General features: G+C 37.4%; 1 protein-coding gene across 1 annotated transcript in view; it reads left to right on the top strand.

The window, feature by feature from the left end:
• The window catches only part of DLGAP5 (DLG associated protein 5), a 39,540-nt gene that overhangs the window by 16,208 nt on the left and 5,429 nt on the right, over positions 1-17,903 (top strand). The window contains exons 9-14 of the mRNA XM_052647121.1: positions 227-353; positions 2,356-2,441; positions 3,200-3,360; positions 10,561-10,653; positions 14,227-14,443; positions 17,019-17,202. Coding sequence (XP_052503081.1) covers positions 227-353; positions 2,356-2,441; positions 3,200-3,360; positions 10,561-10,653; positions 14,227-14,443; positions 17,019-17,202 — 868 coding nt within the window. The remainder of the gene's footprint in view (positions 1-226; positions 354-2,355; positions 2,442-3,199; positions 3,361-10,560; positions 10,654-14,226; positions 14,444-17,018; positions 17,203-17,903) is intronic.

The following is a 17,903-nucleotide window of genomic DNA, read 5'->3' as shown; positions in this document are numbered from 1 at the left end:
GAGTTGGAATGAGGAGTACGGACTGAGAAATAAATGTAACTTTGAAGAGATGAATATTGGGAGGCACTTTAGAGATATGTGGTGAATGGAATCTTTAAGTCAGAGATAAAATTTGAAAATTCATATTGAAAAAATTGGAAGATTTGAACAGATTTGTCTTGTGGGGGACATCATTTTGTGAGTGGCTGCTTTGAAATTTATATGTAATGTTTCCTTTAATCTATAGAACATATCTCAAATAAAAATGGAACTACTAATGAAAATTCAAATGGCCTTTCAGTAAAAGAAGTCCCATCACTTGAAGTAAATGAAGACCAGTTATCTCAGCCACAACATGATGTGCCGTATTTCAGGTTTGTCCATTTGTTCCTAGTATAAGAATTTTGTATTCATGTGTAGACAATTAAAACCAAGATTAACTATTTTTAGCCTGAATGTAATAGATGAATTGGGAGAAACTGAATTCTGGTGATTTTCATTTATCTTTTAAATTTTAATAATTTTTTTTTCACTAACTAGTTCCCAATTCAAAAGGTAGTAAAAGATACAAGTGAGAAGTCTTTTTCCCAAATCTGTCTCACAGGGAGGATAGTTCGAACCTTCCACAGAGGCAAGTGTTATTCATTTCTTGTGAATACTTCCAGAGTTAGATAATGCATATGTAGAATAACAAACATATTTTTTCTTTTTTTTAATATAAACAATAGCATGCTATTTTGTTTCATATAATGTTAACTGTAACAGACATTCCATTTTAGTACTTAAAGAGCTTTCTCATGTTATTTTGAGTGTGTGTTTCCTAAAGGCCGCATAGTATCCAATAATATGGATATACCATAATTTACTGAATAAGTCCCTGTTGCTGATTATTTGCATTGGGTTCAATCTATACTATTATAATCAAGGCTGCAAAGAACAACATACATTTCAGTTCTCTCATGTGCAAATATATGAGGACCTCAGTTTGCATCCCTTCCAGCATGGTATGGGAGTTCCTATTTTCTCATACCTCCCCACCCCCCAAAGAACCAAATTAAAGTTTATTTAAAAAAAAAAAAAAAAGAATAGGAGGCTCAGTGGCCCGTCAACTCTTGAGATAGGATTATGTTTCTCTAACTCTGAATTGAAAATTAAGTTCCTATTTGGGGAACTTCAACATGTCACCTAAATGCCTTGGAAACATATCAGAGGTGTGCATTTTGAGAAAGGCCTTTATATTCCACATCATACAGAAAATTATTATATCCTACAATTTTTGAATGAATATAGCAAGAAAATTCCCATACCATTTCCAATACAATATTAACAATTTTTGAACTTTACCAATCAAATAAATAAAAATATTATCTTACTCTAGTTTTATTTATTTTTTATTTATTTTTCCTTTTTTTGGCATGAGATCTTAGTTCCCTGACCAGGGATCAAACCATCAGAGTCTTGAGCACTGAGACGCCAGGCAATTCCCTTTACTCTTGTTTTAATAGTCATTCTTCCTCTCATGAATGAGTATCTTTTTTTATGTATAATGTTTTGGTATTGTAAGGTCTTTTAGAGGTTAACTAGTCTACTATATTGTTCAGCTGAGACATTGAGATGATAAGCAATTTATCCAATTAAATAATGTCAGATCTAAGTCAGGTCTCCTTTCTCATTTATTAAGCTATTCTCTGTTGCCATTGATTTAAACAGCTAAATTTGTCTTCTAAGAAAAACTGTCCTCAGTTTTCCTGCTCAGATGTTTTTGTAAAGAAACATACTAAATTTACCTTAAGCCAGGGTTTCTTAACCTTGGCGCTGTTGACATTTTAGGCTGCATAATTCCTGTTGTGGGGTCTTCTGCATTATAGGTTGTTTCGTAGCATCCCTGGCCAGCAGCACTCCTCTATTTCATGATAATCAAAAATGATTCTAGAGAGTGCCAAATGCTACCTGGTAGGAAAAATTGACCCCACTTGAAAATGCCGCTGTCTTTGGATAAGCAAAGCCAAGTAAAATCTGTAAGCCCTTATCACTGTAATTTGAGACTTACAGTTTTTAGCTTCATCTTACTCACTCTTGGCAATTGGGTTGGTCATAGTTCCATGGAAAATAACTAAGAGCAGAACTAAGGAATGTCTGATTCTTTCTGCTCAACGTTTGAAAAATAAGAACAGAAATAACTGGAAATATTAGCTTGAAAAATGGGCTCTTAGCATTAACCATCCACTTAAGTTTTAGGTGTATAAGGATGGACATGGAATATCAATATGTATTCATGGATTTTAGTATATCGCAGTTCATAAAACAGCTCAGCATCAGCTCTGGGAAATCAGTGTTGTGTAAGTGTCATAGTGCTAATGTATGTCTTCATTGTAGAAATACTCTCCGGTCAGAAACTGAGAAGTTAACTTCACACTGCCTTGAGTGGGACAGGAAACTTGACTTGGACATTCCAGATGATGGTGAGGGAACACTTTTATTTTTTAATGTCTTAGCTTTGTTTATTTTAATATGGTTGCATTTACCTGAAACATAAAAATCTAGTGTTGTCCAACTTTATAGTTTCATTGTTATTCAAAATAGCAAGAATTTTCCATATGACATATATGTTCACTAATATCTCTGTGCTAAAATGGTACCTAACTTAAAAGATGTAAGTATTTAGAATATTGACTATCATTCCTGAGAGTTAGACATTTGCCAATTTTATTATTAAATTTTTTTTACTATGATTCCATGAATGACAACTATGTCTGATATTGCTTAATTATACAAAAATGTTTTCTGAATGAAGATTACTCAAATCAATATGGATCAAATTTTATGAAAAATTCTATAATCTTGCCTATTCAGGAAAGCTGTTTAGAAAAAAAAAAGTCATTTGTGTGCTGCCAGCTCAAAGTCCTTAGATATTGATGTATAGTAAGTTGTTTAAGGTTGAGTTTTTATACAATACAAGGAGAGATAGAATGCTTTGCTGTGTAGCTGTTGAGGATGAGCATGTATATTGCTAATTTTTAGCAGGAATTGAAACAGATAGTAAATGCTCTATATTTGTATGACAAAGTTTTGTAGTAGATATTTTTTGTTTTGCTATAAAGTAAGAATTTGATTCTATAACTCTAGGATGTTTGGAATGAGGTCACCTTATCAGCTGGTTGAATTGCAATAAAGATCTTGTTTTGTCCTTTAACTTTTAAAAACCTTGTATTTCCTCTAGCTAAAGATCTTATTCGCACAGCAGTTGGTCAAACAAGACTCCTTATGAAAGAAAGGTTTAAACAGTTTGAAGGACTGGTGGACAACTGTGAATATAAACGAGGTGAAAAGGAGACTACCTGTACAGATCTGGATGGATTTTGGGATATGGTTAGTTTTCAGGTATGTGGTCAAGTATTTTGAATATATTAACTTTGAGTCTTTTTTTAATGAGTTAACAGTAATATGTGTTCAGTTGCTAAGTCGTGTCTGATTCTTTGCAACCCCATGGACTGCAGCCTGCCAGGCTCCTCTGTCCATGGTATTTCCCAGGCAAGAGTACTGCAGTGGGTTGCCATTTCCTCCTCTCGAGGATCTTCTTGACCCAAGAATCAAACCCAAGTCTCTTACAGCTCCTGCATTGCAGGCAGATTTTTTACCACTGAGCCACTGGAGAAGCCCCTAACAGTAATATAAAAGGGTTAGTAGTAGCTTCTGGGACTAACCTGGTGGCTCAGTGGTTAAGTATCCACCTGCCAGTGCAGGAGACATGGACTCAGTCCCTGATCTGGGAAGATCCCACACACCTTGGAGCAACTAAGCCCATGTGCCACAACTATTGAGCCTGTGCTCTAGAGCCTGGGAGCCCCGACTACTGAACCCACATGCCCAAACTTCTGAAGCCCTTCTGCCTTAGAGCCCATGAACCTCAACAAGAGAAGCCACTGCAATGAGAAGCCTGCACACCACAACTAGAGAGTAGCCTCTGCTTGCCACAAGTAGAGAAAAACCTGTGTGGCAATGAGGATCCAGCACAGCCAAAAATAAATCAAGTTAAGGAAAAAGAAAAGTAGCTTCTTACGTACCTGTAATATTATTGGGTTGCTGTAAACATAATTGTCGTTTTTCCGTTGTTGAAATTTGCTGTTTGATATCGGACTACATTCTTAATAAATATGGTTAAGTTATACATCATTTTTAATGCACATTTCTCACTTTATGTTTTTTGCTGACTTATTACTTGCTGTTTATTTTATATTTATTTCGGACTATGGAGATGATGTTTGACAAAAGGTGAATTTGAGCGATTTCTTTTTTATTCAAATTCAAAATGGGTTGTAAAGCAGTGGAGACAACTCGCAACATCATCAATGCATTTGGTCTCAGGAACTGCTAATGAATGTACAGTGCGGTGGTGGTTCAAGAAGTTTTGCAAAGGAGACAGGCTTGAAGATGAGGAGCACAGTAGCTAGCTGTTGGAAGTTGACAAGACTCAAATGAGAGCAATCTTCAAAGCTGATTCTCTTAAAACTACAGGAGAAGTTGCTGAAGAACTCAGTGATGACTGTTCTATGGTTGTTTGGCATTTGAAGCACATTGGAAAGGTGAAAAAGCTCAACAAGTGGGTACCTCAATAGCTGACCACAAATCAAAAATATCACCATGTTTAAGTGTTGTCTTCTCTTAGAATTCTATGCAATGATGAACCATTTCTCAACCAGACTGTGACATGCAACCAAAAGTGGATTTTATGCAACTAGTGTTGACCAGCTCAGTATTTGGACCAAGAAGTTCCAAAGCACTTCCCAAAGCCAAACTCGCACATGGTCACTGTTTGGTGGTCTGCTGCTGGTCTGATCCACTACAGCTATTTGAATCCTGGCAAAACCATTACATCTGAGAAGTATGCTCAGCAAATTGATGAGATGCACCAAAAACTGCAATGCCTGCAGCTGTCATGGGTCAACAGAAAGGGCCCAGTTCTCCACAACAATGCCCGACCATACATTGCACAACCAGTGCTTCAAAAGTTGAACAAATTGGGCTATGGAATTTTGCTTCATCCACCATATTTGCCTGACTTCAGTAGTCATCTATGGATGTGAGAGTTGAACCATAAAGAAGGCTAAATGTTGAAGAATTTCAAATTGTACTAAGGAAGACTTTTGAGAATCCCTTGAACAGCAAGGAGATCAAACCAGTCAATTCTAAAGGAAATCAACACTGAATATTCATTGGAAGGACTGATGCTGAAGCTGAAACTCCAATACTTTGGCCACCTTATTAGAAAGGTGGCTGAAGAGCTGACTTGATAGAAACAAACCTGATGCTGGGAAAGATTGAAGATTGAAGGGAGGAGAAGGGGAGACTAGAGGATAAGATGGTTGGATGGCATCACCGACTCAATGGACATTAATTTGAGCAAGCTCAGAGAGATGGTGAAGGACAGGGAAGCCTGGTGTTCTGCAGTCCATGGGGATGCAAAGAGTGGGACATGACCTAGCAACTGAACAACAAGCATATTCACCCAACCTCTTGCTGACCAACTACTACTTCTTCAAGCATCTTGACAACTTTTTGCAGGGGAAATGCTTCCACAATCATCAGGATGCAGAAAATGCTTTCCAAGGGTTCATCGAATCCCAAAGCACATATTTTTATGCTACAGGAATAAGCAAACATTTCTTGTTGGCAAAAATGTGTTGATTGTAGTGGTTCCTATTTTGAAAGATGTGTTTAAGCTAGTTATAATGATTTAAAATTCACAGTCTGAAGTCACACTTTTGCACCAACCTAATAAATGAGATGTTAGTACCTTTGTAAACTATAAAGTGCTGTCAAAATGTGATGACCGGTTTCTTCTCCCCATATAATCAGTGTTTTCTATTTGGGTTGGAAATTGAGTTATATTCAACTGTTGAATAATCTGTAATGCTTCTACATGTGAGAAAATGAAATCTGTTCTTTAGTAGTTGAGTTCATCTAGCAGTTACTGAGTTCCTGTGTGTGCTAGACATTGTACTAGGAGTTGATAAAATAAGGCACATTTTCTGCCCCAGAGAAATTCCAATCTAATGTAAAAAGTGCTATGAGAGAGGGAATCACTAGGAAGATTAGTAAAGGCATGGGAGGAGATGACAGTTTCCAGCTTCTTGGGCATGTTTTAGTGATAAGTATATAAAAAGCCATTTCAAGAACCTATAAGAAAGAAAGTGAAAGTGAAGTCGCTCAGTCGTGTCCGACTCTTTGTGACCCCATGGACTGTAGCCTACCAGGCTCCTCTGTCCATGGGATTCTCCAGGCAATAGTACTGGAGTGGGTTGCCATTTCCTTCTTCAGGGGATCTTCCCGACCCAGGGATTGAACCCAGGTCTCCCGCATTGTAGACAGATGCTTTACCCTCTGAGCCACCAGGGAGAGACATTTCAAGAAAGCCTCAAACCTGAAAGAAGGAAGCCAAGAAAAACATAAGAAAGGTATTTGGATGGAGGAAGTGGACCAATCTAGGAGGTATAGTATCCAAATAATAGGGATTCCAGAAAAATAGTACAGAAAAAATGGGAAATCAATGAAGTGGTTTAAAAATTTCCCCAGAACTGGAGGACATGAATTCCAGATTGAAGGTGCCTATTGAGTGCCCAGCACTGTGAATCAGAATAGATCCACACCAGCACACTTCATTAAGTACCTGTATAACTCTTATGATGAAGAGAAAACTCTAGAAGCTTCCAGAGAGAAAACAAGTTTCATATAAAGGGTCAAAGATCAGAATAGCCTTGAATTTCTCAACTGCAACATTTAAAACTGGGAAAACAATGCCCTCAAAATTCTAAGGGAAATAATTTTCCAACCTGGAGTTCTGTAGCCAACCAATCAAGTGGATGGGCATTCTCCAAGCACAACAGTCTCAGATACTACCTCCGAAGCACTCTTTCAGGAAGCTAAATGAGAAAGTATCTCACAAAAATGAGGGAATGAACCAAGAATGGGGGAGAAGATGAATTTGATCCCCAGAAAGAGACCAAGAGAATTGAGGCCGGGGGGAGCCAAGAATGTTCCAAGCAGAGCAGGGGGCCTCGGGCTCCTCCAGACCTAATTCTGGAAAGTGAAACTGAGTAAAATACCTGATTTGTTTTAAAAATTGCATTAAGAGGAGATTTATACTTACTCTGCAGAGTTTAGAATGAGTGAGTGATAGATATCATACATGAACAACTAAGCAAGTAAAAAGCAAAACAAGAGGACTTCCCTGGTGGTCCAGTGGCTGGGACTCTGCGCTCCCAAGGCAGGGGGCCCAGGTTCTGTGCCCGGTTGGGGAGCTGCATCCCTCGTGCCACAGCTAAAGATCTGCTTGCTGCAGCGAAGATCCTGTGTGCTGCAACTGAGATGCAGTGCGGCCAAATAAATAAATAAAATATTAAAACACAAGTCTAGAGAAAAAAATGAGTAAAGGAACATAATTGTCTTAATAACTGTATGACTCAGATATGACTAGTGTTTTGTTCTTTTTTTTTTAATGTGGGCCATTTTTAAAGTCTTTTTTTGAATTTATTACAGTATTGCTTCTGTTTTATGTTTTGGTTTTTTGGCTGCGAGGTATGTGGGATCTAAGCTCCCAGACCAGGGATCAAACCCGCACCCCCTGCATTGGAAGGCGAAGTCCTAACCTTTGGACTGCCAGGGGAGTCCTGTGAATAGTGTTTATGTAATCATACTGTAAGCATTACTTTGTGACCAGTTTTTATATATCTGACAATTTTCACATTGATGAGTTGGTTCGCTGCTGCTGCTGCTAAATCGCTTCAGTCATGTCCGACTCTGTGCGACCCCACAGACGGCAGCCCACCAGGCTCCCCCGTCCCTGGGATTCTCCAGGCAAGAACACTGGAGTGGGGTGCCATTTCCTTCTCCAATGCACGAAAGTGAAAAGTGAAAGTGAAGTCGCTCAGTCGTGTCCGACTCTTAGTGACCCCATGGACTACAGCTAGTATACTTCAATGGTGATCAATTAATTTTGTGTTTCCTAGTGTTGTTATTAATTTATAGATTTAAAGATATTGGATGTGTTTTCATTGTTTATAGTTACCATCTGTATTGATGCTCATTTCTCAGCTTTGGTCATTGGGAGCCTCTTCAACAAATTGGCTGTTGGGACCTTTTTTTTTTTTTTAAGAGTTGTATTGAAGTATGATCTACATATCATAAAATTAGCCCATTTCAAGTGTTCTGTTCAATGATTTTCAATAAATTTACAGAGTTGTACAGCCATCACCATGATCCAAATTTAGAACATTTTTGTTATTTAAACGTTTTTTATTTGGCCTCACCACTCAGCATGAGGGATCTTAGACCCCTGTACAGGGATTGAACCGAGACCCCAGCAGTGAAAGCACTGGGTCCTAACCATTGGACCACCAGGGAATTCCCAAGAAAACTTTTATCACCACAAAAAGGTCCTCTTTGCCTATCTGCAAATCAGTCCGCACTCCCACTCCTAGTCCCCAAGCAACCACTGATCTTGCTGTCTTTGTAGATTTGCCTTTTGTGAACATTTCATATTAAGTAGACTAATACAGTATGTGGTCTTTTGTATGTGACTTTTTTCACTTAGCATGATGTTTTTGAGGTTCATCCATGTTGTAGATTGTATCTGAACTTTAACCAACTGATGTATGTTTAGATTGTTTCCACTCTTTGGTGATTATGAAGTCATCTATGAATATTCATATATTGTGTGGATTTATGTTTTTATTTCTCTCGGGTAGATATGTGGAATATTGCTGGATCATACAGTAAATTTATGTTTAACTTCTAAAGAAACTGCCAAACTATTTCCCAAAGTGATTACAGCATTTTTCTTACCAACAGTTGGTGTATTCCTTTTTTACCGTATTCATACTTGTTATTGTCTGTCGTTTTTAGAATAACCATCCTAGTGGGTGAGAAGTATCTCGTTATACAATAGTTTTGGTTTGTGTTTCCCTAATGATAATGATGTTAAGCATCTTTTCATGTGCTTATTAGCTGTTCATATTTTTTGGGGTAAAATATCTAGTGAAATATTTTGCCCATTTTTACATTGGTTTGTCTTTATTATGGAGTGGTAAGTGTTTTCAATGTATCATGGACACAAGTCCTTTATCAGAAGTATTCTTTGCAAATATTTTCTCCCAATTTGTGGCTTGTCTTGTAATTTTCTAAATAATTTCTTTTGAAGTGTAGATATTTTAAATTTTGATGAAGTTCAATTTATCAATTTTTTTTCTTTTTGTGATCATATCTAAGAACTCTTTTTGCTTAACCACAAATCACAAAGATTTTCTGTTAGGTTTTTTCTAAAAGTGCTATAGTTTTAGCTCTTACAGCTAGGTCTGTGAGCCATTTGGAATTTTTGGTGTGTGTATAGTGTAGGCAAAAGTCTAAATTCATCTGTTTTCTTGAGGATATAAAATTTTCCCAGTACTGTTTCTTGAAAAGACTGTCTTTTCCTTATTGAACTGCAGTGGCACCTTGTTGAAAATCAGTAATCATAAAGGTAATCCTGAGTCATTTTGACATTTAAATTTTTTTTTGAGAGAGAGAGGTTGAGAATATTTATAAATATAAATACATAGTAAGGGCACTTGAAGCAAATTTACCAAACTGTTGACAGTGAGTACCTCTTTGGAAGAGATTGGAAATATCAAAAGGATGGGGATATTACTTTGAATTTTTTAAAGTGAGATTGTGAGAAGGCAAACCACAGACTAGAAGAAAAATGTTTGCAAATGATATATCTGATATTTGATACAGACATATCTGCATCAAAATATACAAAGAATCCTTAAAACCACCTTTAAAGTGGTTTTTAAGTGGAGAAAAGACCTGAGCAGACACCTTGCCAAAGAAGATATACAGATGGCAAGTAAGCATTTGAAGAGATAAAGCTCAACATCATAGATCACTAAGGAATTGCCAATTAAAACTAGAATGAGATGCCACTGCATGCCTATTAGAATGGCAAAAATCCAAACCACTGACTTCACCAAATGCTGGTGAGCATGGCAGGCATCAGGAACTCTAATTCATTGCTGGTGGGAATGCAAAATGGTACAGCCACTTTGGAAGACAGTTTGTCAGTTTCTCACAGAGCTAGATATGCTCTTATCATATAATCTAAAACGTGCACACAAAAATGTGTACACAGATGTTTATAACGTCTTTATTCATAATTGCCAAAACTTGGAAGCAGCCAAGATGTCCTTCAGTAAGAGAATGGGTAAATAAACTGTAAAAAAGAGAGAGAATGGTTGTGTTCACATTGTGTAATTTAGGAAACAAAAACATTTAGGATATCTCTCTTAGCATTTTAGTGATCAAAAATAATTTAGGAGAGTTATTCATATATGACATCCATTATGTAGATTTTGGAGGTTTAGAAGACAAAAAATAACAATCAACAATTTTACCATAAGAGTTTTTTACTTGAATACTGAACTGAAAATGATTTAGTCTAATTTATGTTGCCATTCTCAATTTTTTTTAAGCTTCAGTTTATTAGTTTGTCATTTTAATGTGGTTTTTTAAATTGATCTGATAAACTTGTGCTTTATTTATTAACAGATAGAAGACGTAAATCAAAAATTCAGCAATCTGACCAAACTTGAGGAATCTGGATGGCAAAACAATAACAATACAAGCAAAAAAGTTTTTCGGGTAAGTCTGTGGGTTTCTAATATAGACTCATCTACTCTAAAGAATTTTTATTTTCCAGCTTCAAAAACATTTAGCTTCAGATTTTTTTATCATTTTATAAAATAAGTTTCATATCCTGATTGTCTTTAAAGAAAGAATAAGGAAATGAACAACACGAAATTCAGGATGATTATTTCTGGAGGGAGGAATGATAGGGGCTGTGATGGCATTGGGGCACCCCAGGAGCTTCTGAGGTACTCAGTAGCACATATGTGTGTGTTTGTTTTATTCTTCAAATTGTGTTTATATATAGTAGAAGTAAATAATTTATATAACGCTTAGTATGTGCCAGGTGTTCCAAGTACTTAACATGTTTTAACTCATTTAATCCTCAACAATCCTATTGAGGTAGTACTGTTATCTGGGATGTGAGGCCCAGAATAGATTAAGTTACATGCCCCAGGTGGAGCTAGGTTTCAGGCCAGACTTGCACATTCCAGAATCCCTGCTTTTATCCAGTACAGTGGATTGTGTGTCTCTTTTGAGTGATACATTTCAAAATGAAAGAATTTTAAATAGACAAGAGGAACAATGACTCTTTAGAATATCTGTCTTCTTCCCTACACTTTATTTCGTAAAATTTCCTATTACTTTTCTCTGTGAAACTCACTTTATCATGATAGATTCCAGTGTTACATATTTGTAAATTTTTTCCCCTAATAATGTTTATTTATTTATTTGGCTGTATGGGGTCTTCATGGCTTTGTGAACTTTTCTCTAGTTGTGGCGAGTTGGGGGCACTACTCCAGTTGCAGGCTGCTGGCTATCATGATAGATTCCAATGTTATATATTTGTAGATTTTTTCCCCTAATAATGTTTGTTTGTTTATTTGGCTGTATGGGGTCTTCATGGCTTTGTGAACTTTTCTCTAGTTGTGGCGAGTTGGGGGCACTACTCCAGTTGCAGGCTGCTGGCTATCATGATAGATTCCAATGTTATATATTTGTAGATTTTTTCCCCCTAATAATGTTTGTTTATTTATTTGGCTGTATGGGGTCTTCATGGCTTTGTGAACTTTTCTCTAGTTGTGGCGAGTGGGGCAATACTCCAGTTGCAGGCTGCTGGTTTCTCTTGTTGCAGAGCACAGCCTCTAGGGCATGTGGGTGGGCTTCCGTAGTTGTGGCACATGGTCTCAACAGAGGTGGCTTCCAGGCTCCAGAGCACAGGCTCAGTAGTTGCGGCGCACAAGCACAGTTGCTCCATGGCACGTGGGATCTTCCCAGATCAGAGGTCAAACCTGTGTCTCCTCCGTTGGCAGGCGGACTCTTCACCACTAAGCCCCAGGGAGGCCTTCCAGTAATGTTTTAAACTCACTGGTTCAGATGAGCACTTTTCAAACATCCAGTTTTCCTTTTAGATTTTAGAAAAATGCCTGTGGTTATAAAATTAGGCTTCCAGATTGGTACTTTATTATGCTGTGTAATCCAGATAAAAAACTGTTTTGACTCCTTAGGAATTTAAGATGTTAGAGTATTAAAGAAAGATTTAATAAAATTATTTTGCTAATTGTTATAACAAGGACTCTAAGGACACTGACAAAATTAAACAAATGAGTTTTAAATATACTAAACAGTGAAGGATACTTGAACATTTTGAAGCTACTATAGATATTTCTTATTGAGTACTTAGTCCTGGAAACATCAATATCATCAGTGATGCAAATAATGGCTGTAGCAATATGGCAGAGACTTGTAATTCTGCATTTTATCACCAGGTGTCTCTCTCCTCCTACTTTATTTATAAGCTATTGTTAAGCTATGGAACAAATAAGATTTATGTTTTACCTATATTTTGACACCGTTCCCTTCTGATTCCTATTTATTGACTTCTCATTCCATCACTTAGCCTTGTTTTCTACCTTTCCCTCCTTTTTCCATCTGTTTTTAGATATATTTAAGTGTCTTATCTTTGTTTACATTAGAAAAAACAAAAACAACTAAACCTATGAGGTCCACATCTCCCTCTAGTTATCTGTACCTTCCTTTTCTCATTCCCATTTCTTTCTTCCCAGTCACAAAGTTCTCTATACTCTGTCTTTACTATTTTGATTCCCATTTACCTCTCCAACTCACTGCCATTCAGCTTCACCCTCTCCAGGCCTCTAGAACAGTTATAACCAAGGTTATTGACCCACTAGTTCCACAGTTAATAGACAGTTAATTACAAAATCTAGTCCCTCTGCATAATTAAATACAGTCTACTTCCTCTTTCTTGAAATTATATTCTACTGATCTTCCTCCTACCTCTATATCCATTCTTCGGTCATGTTTGCAAGTTTCTGTTTCCACTTGTCCCTTAAGTGTTTGTGATATTCAAGTTTCTACTTCAGCTCTCTTCCCTCCTTCCACTTTCTTCATGTGCAGTTGTACCCACCCTGCAATGATTCCCAAATCTATATTTCAAACCACACTTACTGCTGACACAGTAATACTTTAAGTATCAAGATATATATAAGCTATTTATCCCAAACTGAAATCATCTGCACACACATTGATGTTTCCCTGTTCGAGAGAATGGTGGTACCATCCCTCCAGGGGCCCAAGATGGAAACCTGGTTATCTTCTGTGATCCGTTCTGTTTTTCACCATTTTACCCTTGCATGTCTAAAAGATTGCTAAGTCCTCTCAATTCTTCCTCTTAAACATCTCTTGAATCTGTTTACTTTTTTCCATTTTTCCCCCTCCTTAACCTCAACTACCAGCATCTTTTCCCAGTGTCACTGCGGAAGTCTCCTTCCTAACTGGCTTGTCACCCTCCAGCCCGTTCTCCAGGCTGGACAGAGTGAGTGACCTTTCTAAAAGGCAAATTCGGTAATGCTAACCTCCTGCTTAAAAATCATAGGTAATCTCTATTCTTTTGTCCTCTGTGTAAATGGCCACATGTGAAGGATTCTGATTAGCTGTGCTCACCTCATGCCAACTCCTCTGTGCTTTTTCACTTCTGGTTTTGCAAACATGCTGTTCTCTCTGCCTAGCCCTTTCCTTACCCCATCTTGTAGCTCACCTATCTCTGATTTCAGCTTAGGTGTGACTTCCTGGAAGCTTTTCTTGGTGCCTCTGAAGGTTGATTAATTCATAAATTCAGCCCTCTGAATTTAGTTTGAACATGACATTTATTCTTCTCAGTGTCTTTATCTAGCTCTTCCACCATGAGGCTGAGACCTCCTTGAGAGCAGGAACTTGGTCCTTTAACTTTTGGCCCCAGCATTTTAGCACATACTAGGAGCTTGATAAGTATATATTGAACATGCTAAGTATTTTACATATGCTTTATTTGTTTTTCTTATAAAATGATAATGTGTGAAAGTATTAATCGCTCAGCCATGTCCAACTTTTTGTGACCCCATGGACTGTAGCCCGCCAGGCTCCTCTGTTCATTGAATTCTCCAAGCAAGAATACTGGAGTGGGTAGCCATTCCTTTCTCCAGAAGATATTCCCAACCCAGGGGTCGAACCTGGATCCTTCTGCATTGCAGGCAGATTCTTTAGATGATAATGAGTAGCTTTAATAAATGTTATAATTTCTCTTCACAGAAAAAAGTTGTCTCGGGTATAGCAAGTAAACCCAAACAGGATGACGGAAGAATTGCTGCTAGAAATCGCCTCACTGCCATAAAAAATGCAATGAGAGAGAGAATTAAGCAGGAGGAACAGGCTGAGGCAGCAGCCTCTGTAATGCCAAAGGAAGTGGATAAAATAGTGTTTGATGCTGGATTTTTCAGAATTGAAAGTCCCATTAAATCATTCTCAGGTTAGTTTTTTCTGCTGAGACTACTTAAGGGAAATACTTTGGTTGGATGGACGCTTGCGTAAGAGTTGAAAAACAGTTTTCATGTGAAGATTTATGTGTTTTCACTGTGATTTCTGAGAAATAGCTTATGGAAGATAAGTTTGGTTTCGTTTTCATTTGGAGTGAAAATTTTCCTCCAGTGTTTTTGAAATGTAATGAAAGTACCTATTCCCTGATTTTAAAATACTGCCAGGTAACCATCTCTTAATACTTGAGGAAGTCATTCTTTCTTATGATTTTCTAACTCTGGTTGTGTTTTTCATAGGCAATCTTTATTAGACTGAATTTATTTACTTAGATTGAAATTAAATATAAGCCATAAATGAGAGGTCATAGTTGAAGTAATCTGTTCCTTAAATCTTGGTAGACATTTCTGTTAATGCTAGATGTTTATTTCCAAGGAGAAGCAGACCAAGTCTTCTTTAAGTACTAATTAGCAGAAGGGATTTTTTTTTTCTATTATCTAACTGTGTCCACTAGGAAGATTTCTGACAATAAATTTGAGCTGCTATCTAATATTTACTTTAAAATGTAAATTTATCACCAAGTATTTTATAACCTCCCAATCAATTTAGGTATCACACCTAGTGTGTGGTTTTGATGTGTTTCCTTTATTCTAAGCAGCTATGCTCCCTGGATGCCCAGGAATTGCCTCACTGCTAATGACACGGCTCCTTGCTACTTACTTTCCAAGGATCCTAGTAGTTTGCAGGACTGTGGGTTCACTGCTGTATGTTTTTTCATGTCCCATCTTGGCACTTATGACTAGAGAGATCAAGGTTTTTGACCAAAATTTATCTTTTTGAAATTGAGTTTTAATTATAGAACACATAGGTTATATGAGGTTTGTTATAAAACAGAAGTCCCCCAAGAAGCCCCTATTTGTTATGTCCTCAAGATCACCACTTCCAGTGCTTAGAGGAATCTTTGGGTATTATTTATGGCCTTTTCTAAATAAAGTGTAGATTTTTTTCTTGAATTATTTCTTTGATCTACTTTCCTTGGTTCTCTCTGATCTTTCTTCCAGAAGCACATGTCTTTCTCCTGGTAATAGGCTATCATTCTTTCCTGTACTTGTCATTTTCTTCTACTTCCTGAATTTCTTCAACTTTCCTGTTGACGATGTTTTTAATTCCTAAGAGCTCTCTCTCATTCTTTGGATGTTCCATTTTATAATATCCTGTACTTGTTTCTTAAGTGCGTTGTCTTATCTTTCTGCAGACATTAATGATAACTTTTATGTATTCTTCTCCTGGAGAGTCAATATTTGTTCCAAAATACTCTTATCTGTTTGGTTTTGGTTTCTGTCTCTTGTATCAGAGGCTTCCCTTGGGTATCTAATGGCAGTTCACTGCCTGCTCACAGCAATGAGCAGGGCTCTGCATGGCAGCACATGGGTGGTAGGGTTTTTACTGTGGGATGATTTAGCTGCATTGTTATGGGGATGATTTAGCTGCATTGTTATGCTGTATTTAAGTCTTTTCTCATGGGCTAGTCAGATTCTCATGGGGTTGCTGAGAGTCTGAGCGACTCACTTTCACTTTTCACTTTCATGCATTGGAGAAGGAAATGGCCACCCGCTCCAGTGTTCTTGTCTGGAGAATCCCAGGGACGGTGGAGCCTGATGGGCTCCCATTGGGTCGTACAGAGTCAGACATGACTGAAGCGACTTAGCAGCAGCAGCAGTCAGGTTCTCCAGAGATCTTTCCAATCTGCTGTCTGGAGGGTATAATTCTGGCTGCCAGTCTTTCAGGAGCTACATGGAGGGAGGGAAACTGAGTGTATCAACAGTTTTAAAAATACTCATTTCATCCCCCCTTTTCCACATAGTACTCATCTTTGAATTGTATCCCCTAAACCAGAGACCCTCTATTTCAACTTTTTAGGGGAAATAAGCCTCTAGTTTTTTTTTTAATCTTCATGGTGGGAGGGGATTGTTTACAGCTGCCCAGCTGTGCATAATGAGGAAAGGTGTCTGGACTCTTAATTGTTTTTTAAACTGACTTTGAACCAATCTTCCTGTTATTACCTGTGCTCCTAGCGATTCTTGACGCCACCAATTCTCTTTGAGGAGTACTGTGGTATAAACTGGGCTGATTCACATCTTTCCTGACTGGTGGCTTAGGATTTATTTTCTCAGGTTTACTAGGAAATGCACTACTCACCCATCTATATTGCACTTCCAAAATTTCCTGAGTTTTGTTGTCTCTTTGTTTCGCCTGTCCTTGAAAATTATATTCCAAATTTTAAAAGTCACTGACGTTAAAAAAAGAGGATGCTTTGTCCTTGTAGTCTTCTCCCTTTTAAGATTATCTCTTTACTGTTTATAGTAGTGAAATGTTAAGAGGAAGCCTTTAGTTTGTGTGTTCAGTATCATCTTTAACTGAAAGTCTCAGGCATTAACAAACATTATTTTTTATAGGAGAAAGAAGCTAGTTGTTAGGGGAATAGGAAGAATTGGCACTGTCTCTCTAACTATAGTGAAAAATGAATGAAAGAGCTTTTTGGTATTGAGATGATTTCTTTCATCTTCTAGGACTTTCTTCTGAATGTGTTTCTCAAAGACTTAAAACACCTCAGTCTGTCAGCAAAACTGTGTCTGAGACCAGGGCTGAGATGGGCCTTCTAAGACAAACTACATCACCAGAGAATCCTGGTCCTCAGGGTGCCAAAAGTGAACATGTTGATAAGACTTTGATTTCAAATATTCCTGGAAACAGGTATTTCTTTAATGTGTTATGACTAAGAGTTTAACAGATGTAGACATTAAATACCATTTCCAATTGTTAACCTGTTAAGTATGCAACACATATATTTTTAAATTTCACAATGACCGTAACATATAGGCAATATTTCTGTTTTATAAAGGAGGAAATTAAGGCTTCAGATTTCAGATTTGGAAATGGTCATATCTAGAAGGATAAAATAAATTCTGCAGAACTAAGAAGAAAAGAAACAATATAGTGTTCTTTGGTGCTAAGCAGTATAGTGTTCTTTTGTATGCAGTTTTGGTGCTTGACACATCTGAGCTCAAAACCAGTCATGTGACATACTATGAAACTTCAGGTCAAGTTTAATTAACTCAGCTTCAGTTTCATCATGTATAAAATAGTGCTGTTACGTCCCTGCAGGGTCGTTAAGAGGTAGGCACTTTTGTACCAGCCTTTATGGAAAGTACCTTGGGAATCTTGACTTGACAGATGGCAGAGCAGACAAGGGGGAGCTAATACGTACTGAACAATTATTATGGGCTGGACATGGTTCTAGGTTCCTATCACATATTATCTCATTCAGTCCTCAGAACAACCATGTGAGGTACTGAATCCCCATTTTTCAAAAATGAGAAAATTTGGAAAGTGAGTAAGTTACCCAAATTCACCTTGAGAACACCCTATAACTTGAAATGGGGGAAACAGATTAA

The sequence above is a fragment of the Budorcas taxicolor genome, chromosome 10 (assembly GCF_023091745.1).
Source record: "Budorcas taxicolor isolate Tak-1 chromosome 10, Takin1.1, whole genome shotgun sequence".
In the NCBI taxonomy this organism is placed as follows: Eukaryota; Metazoa; Chordata; class Mammalia; order Artiodactyla; family Bovidae; genus Budorcas; species Budorcas taxicolor.
Note: the sequence above shows the minus strand (reverse complement) of the source record. Positions and strands in the feature narration are given on the sequence as shown.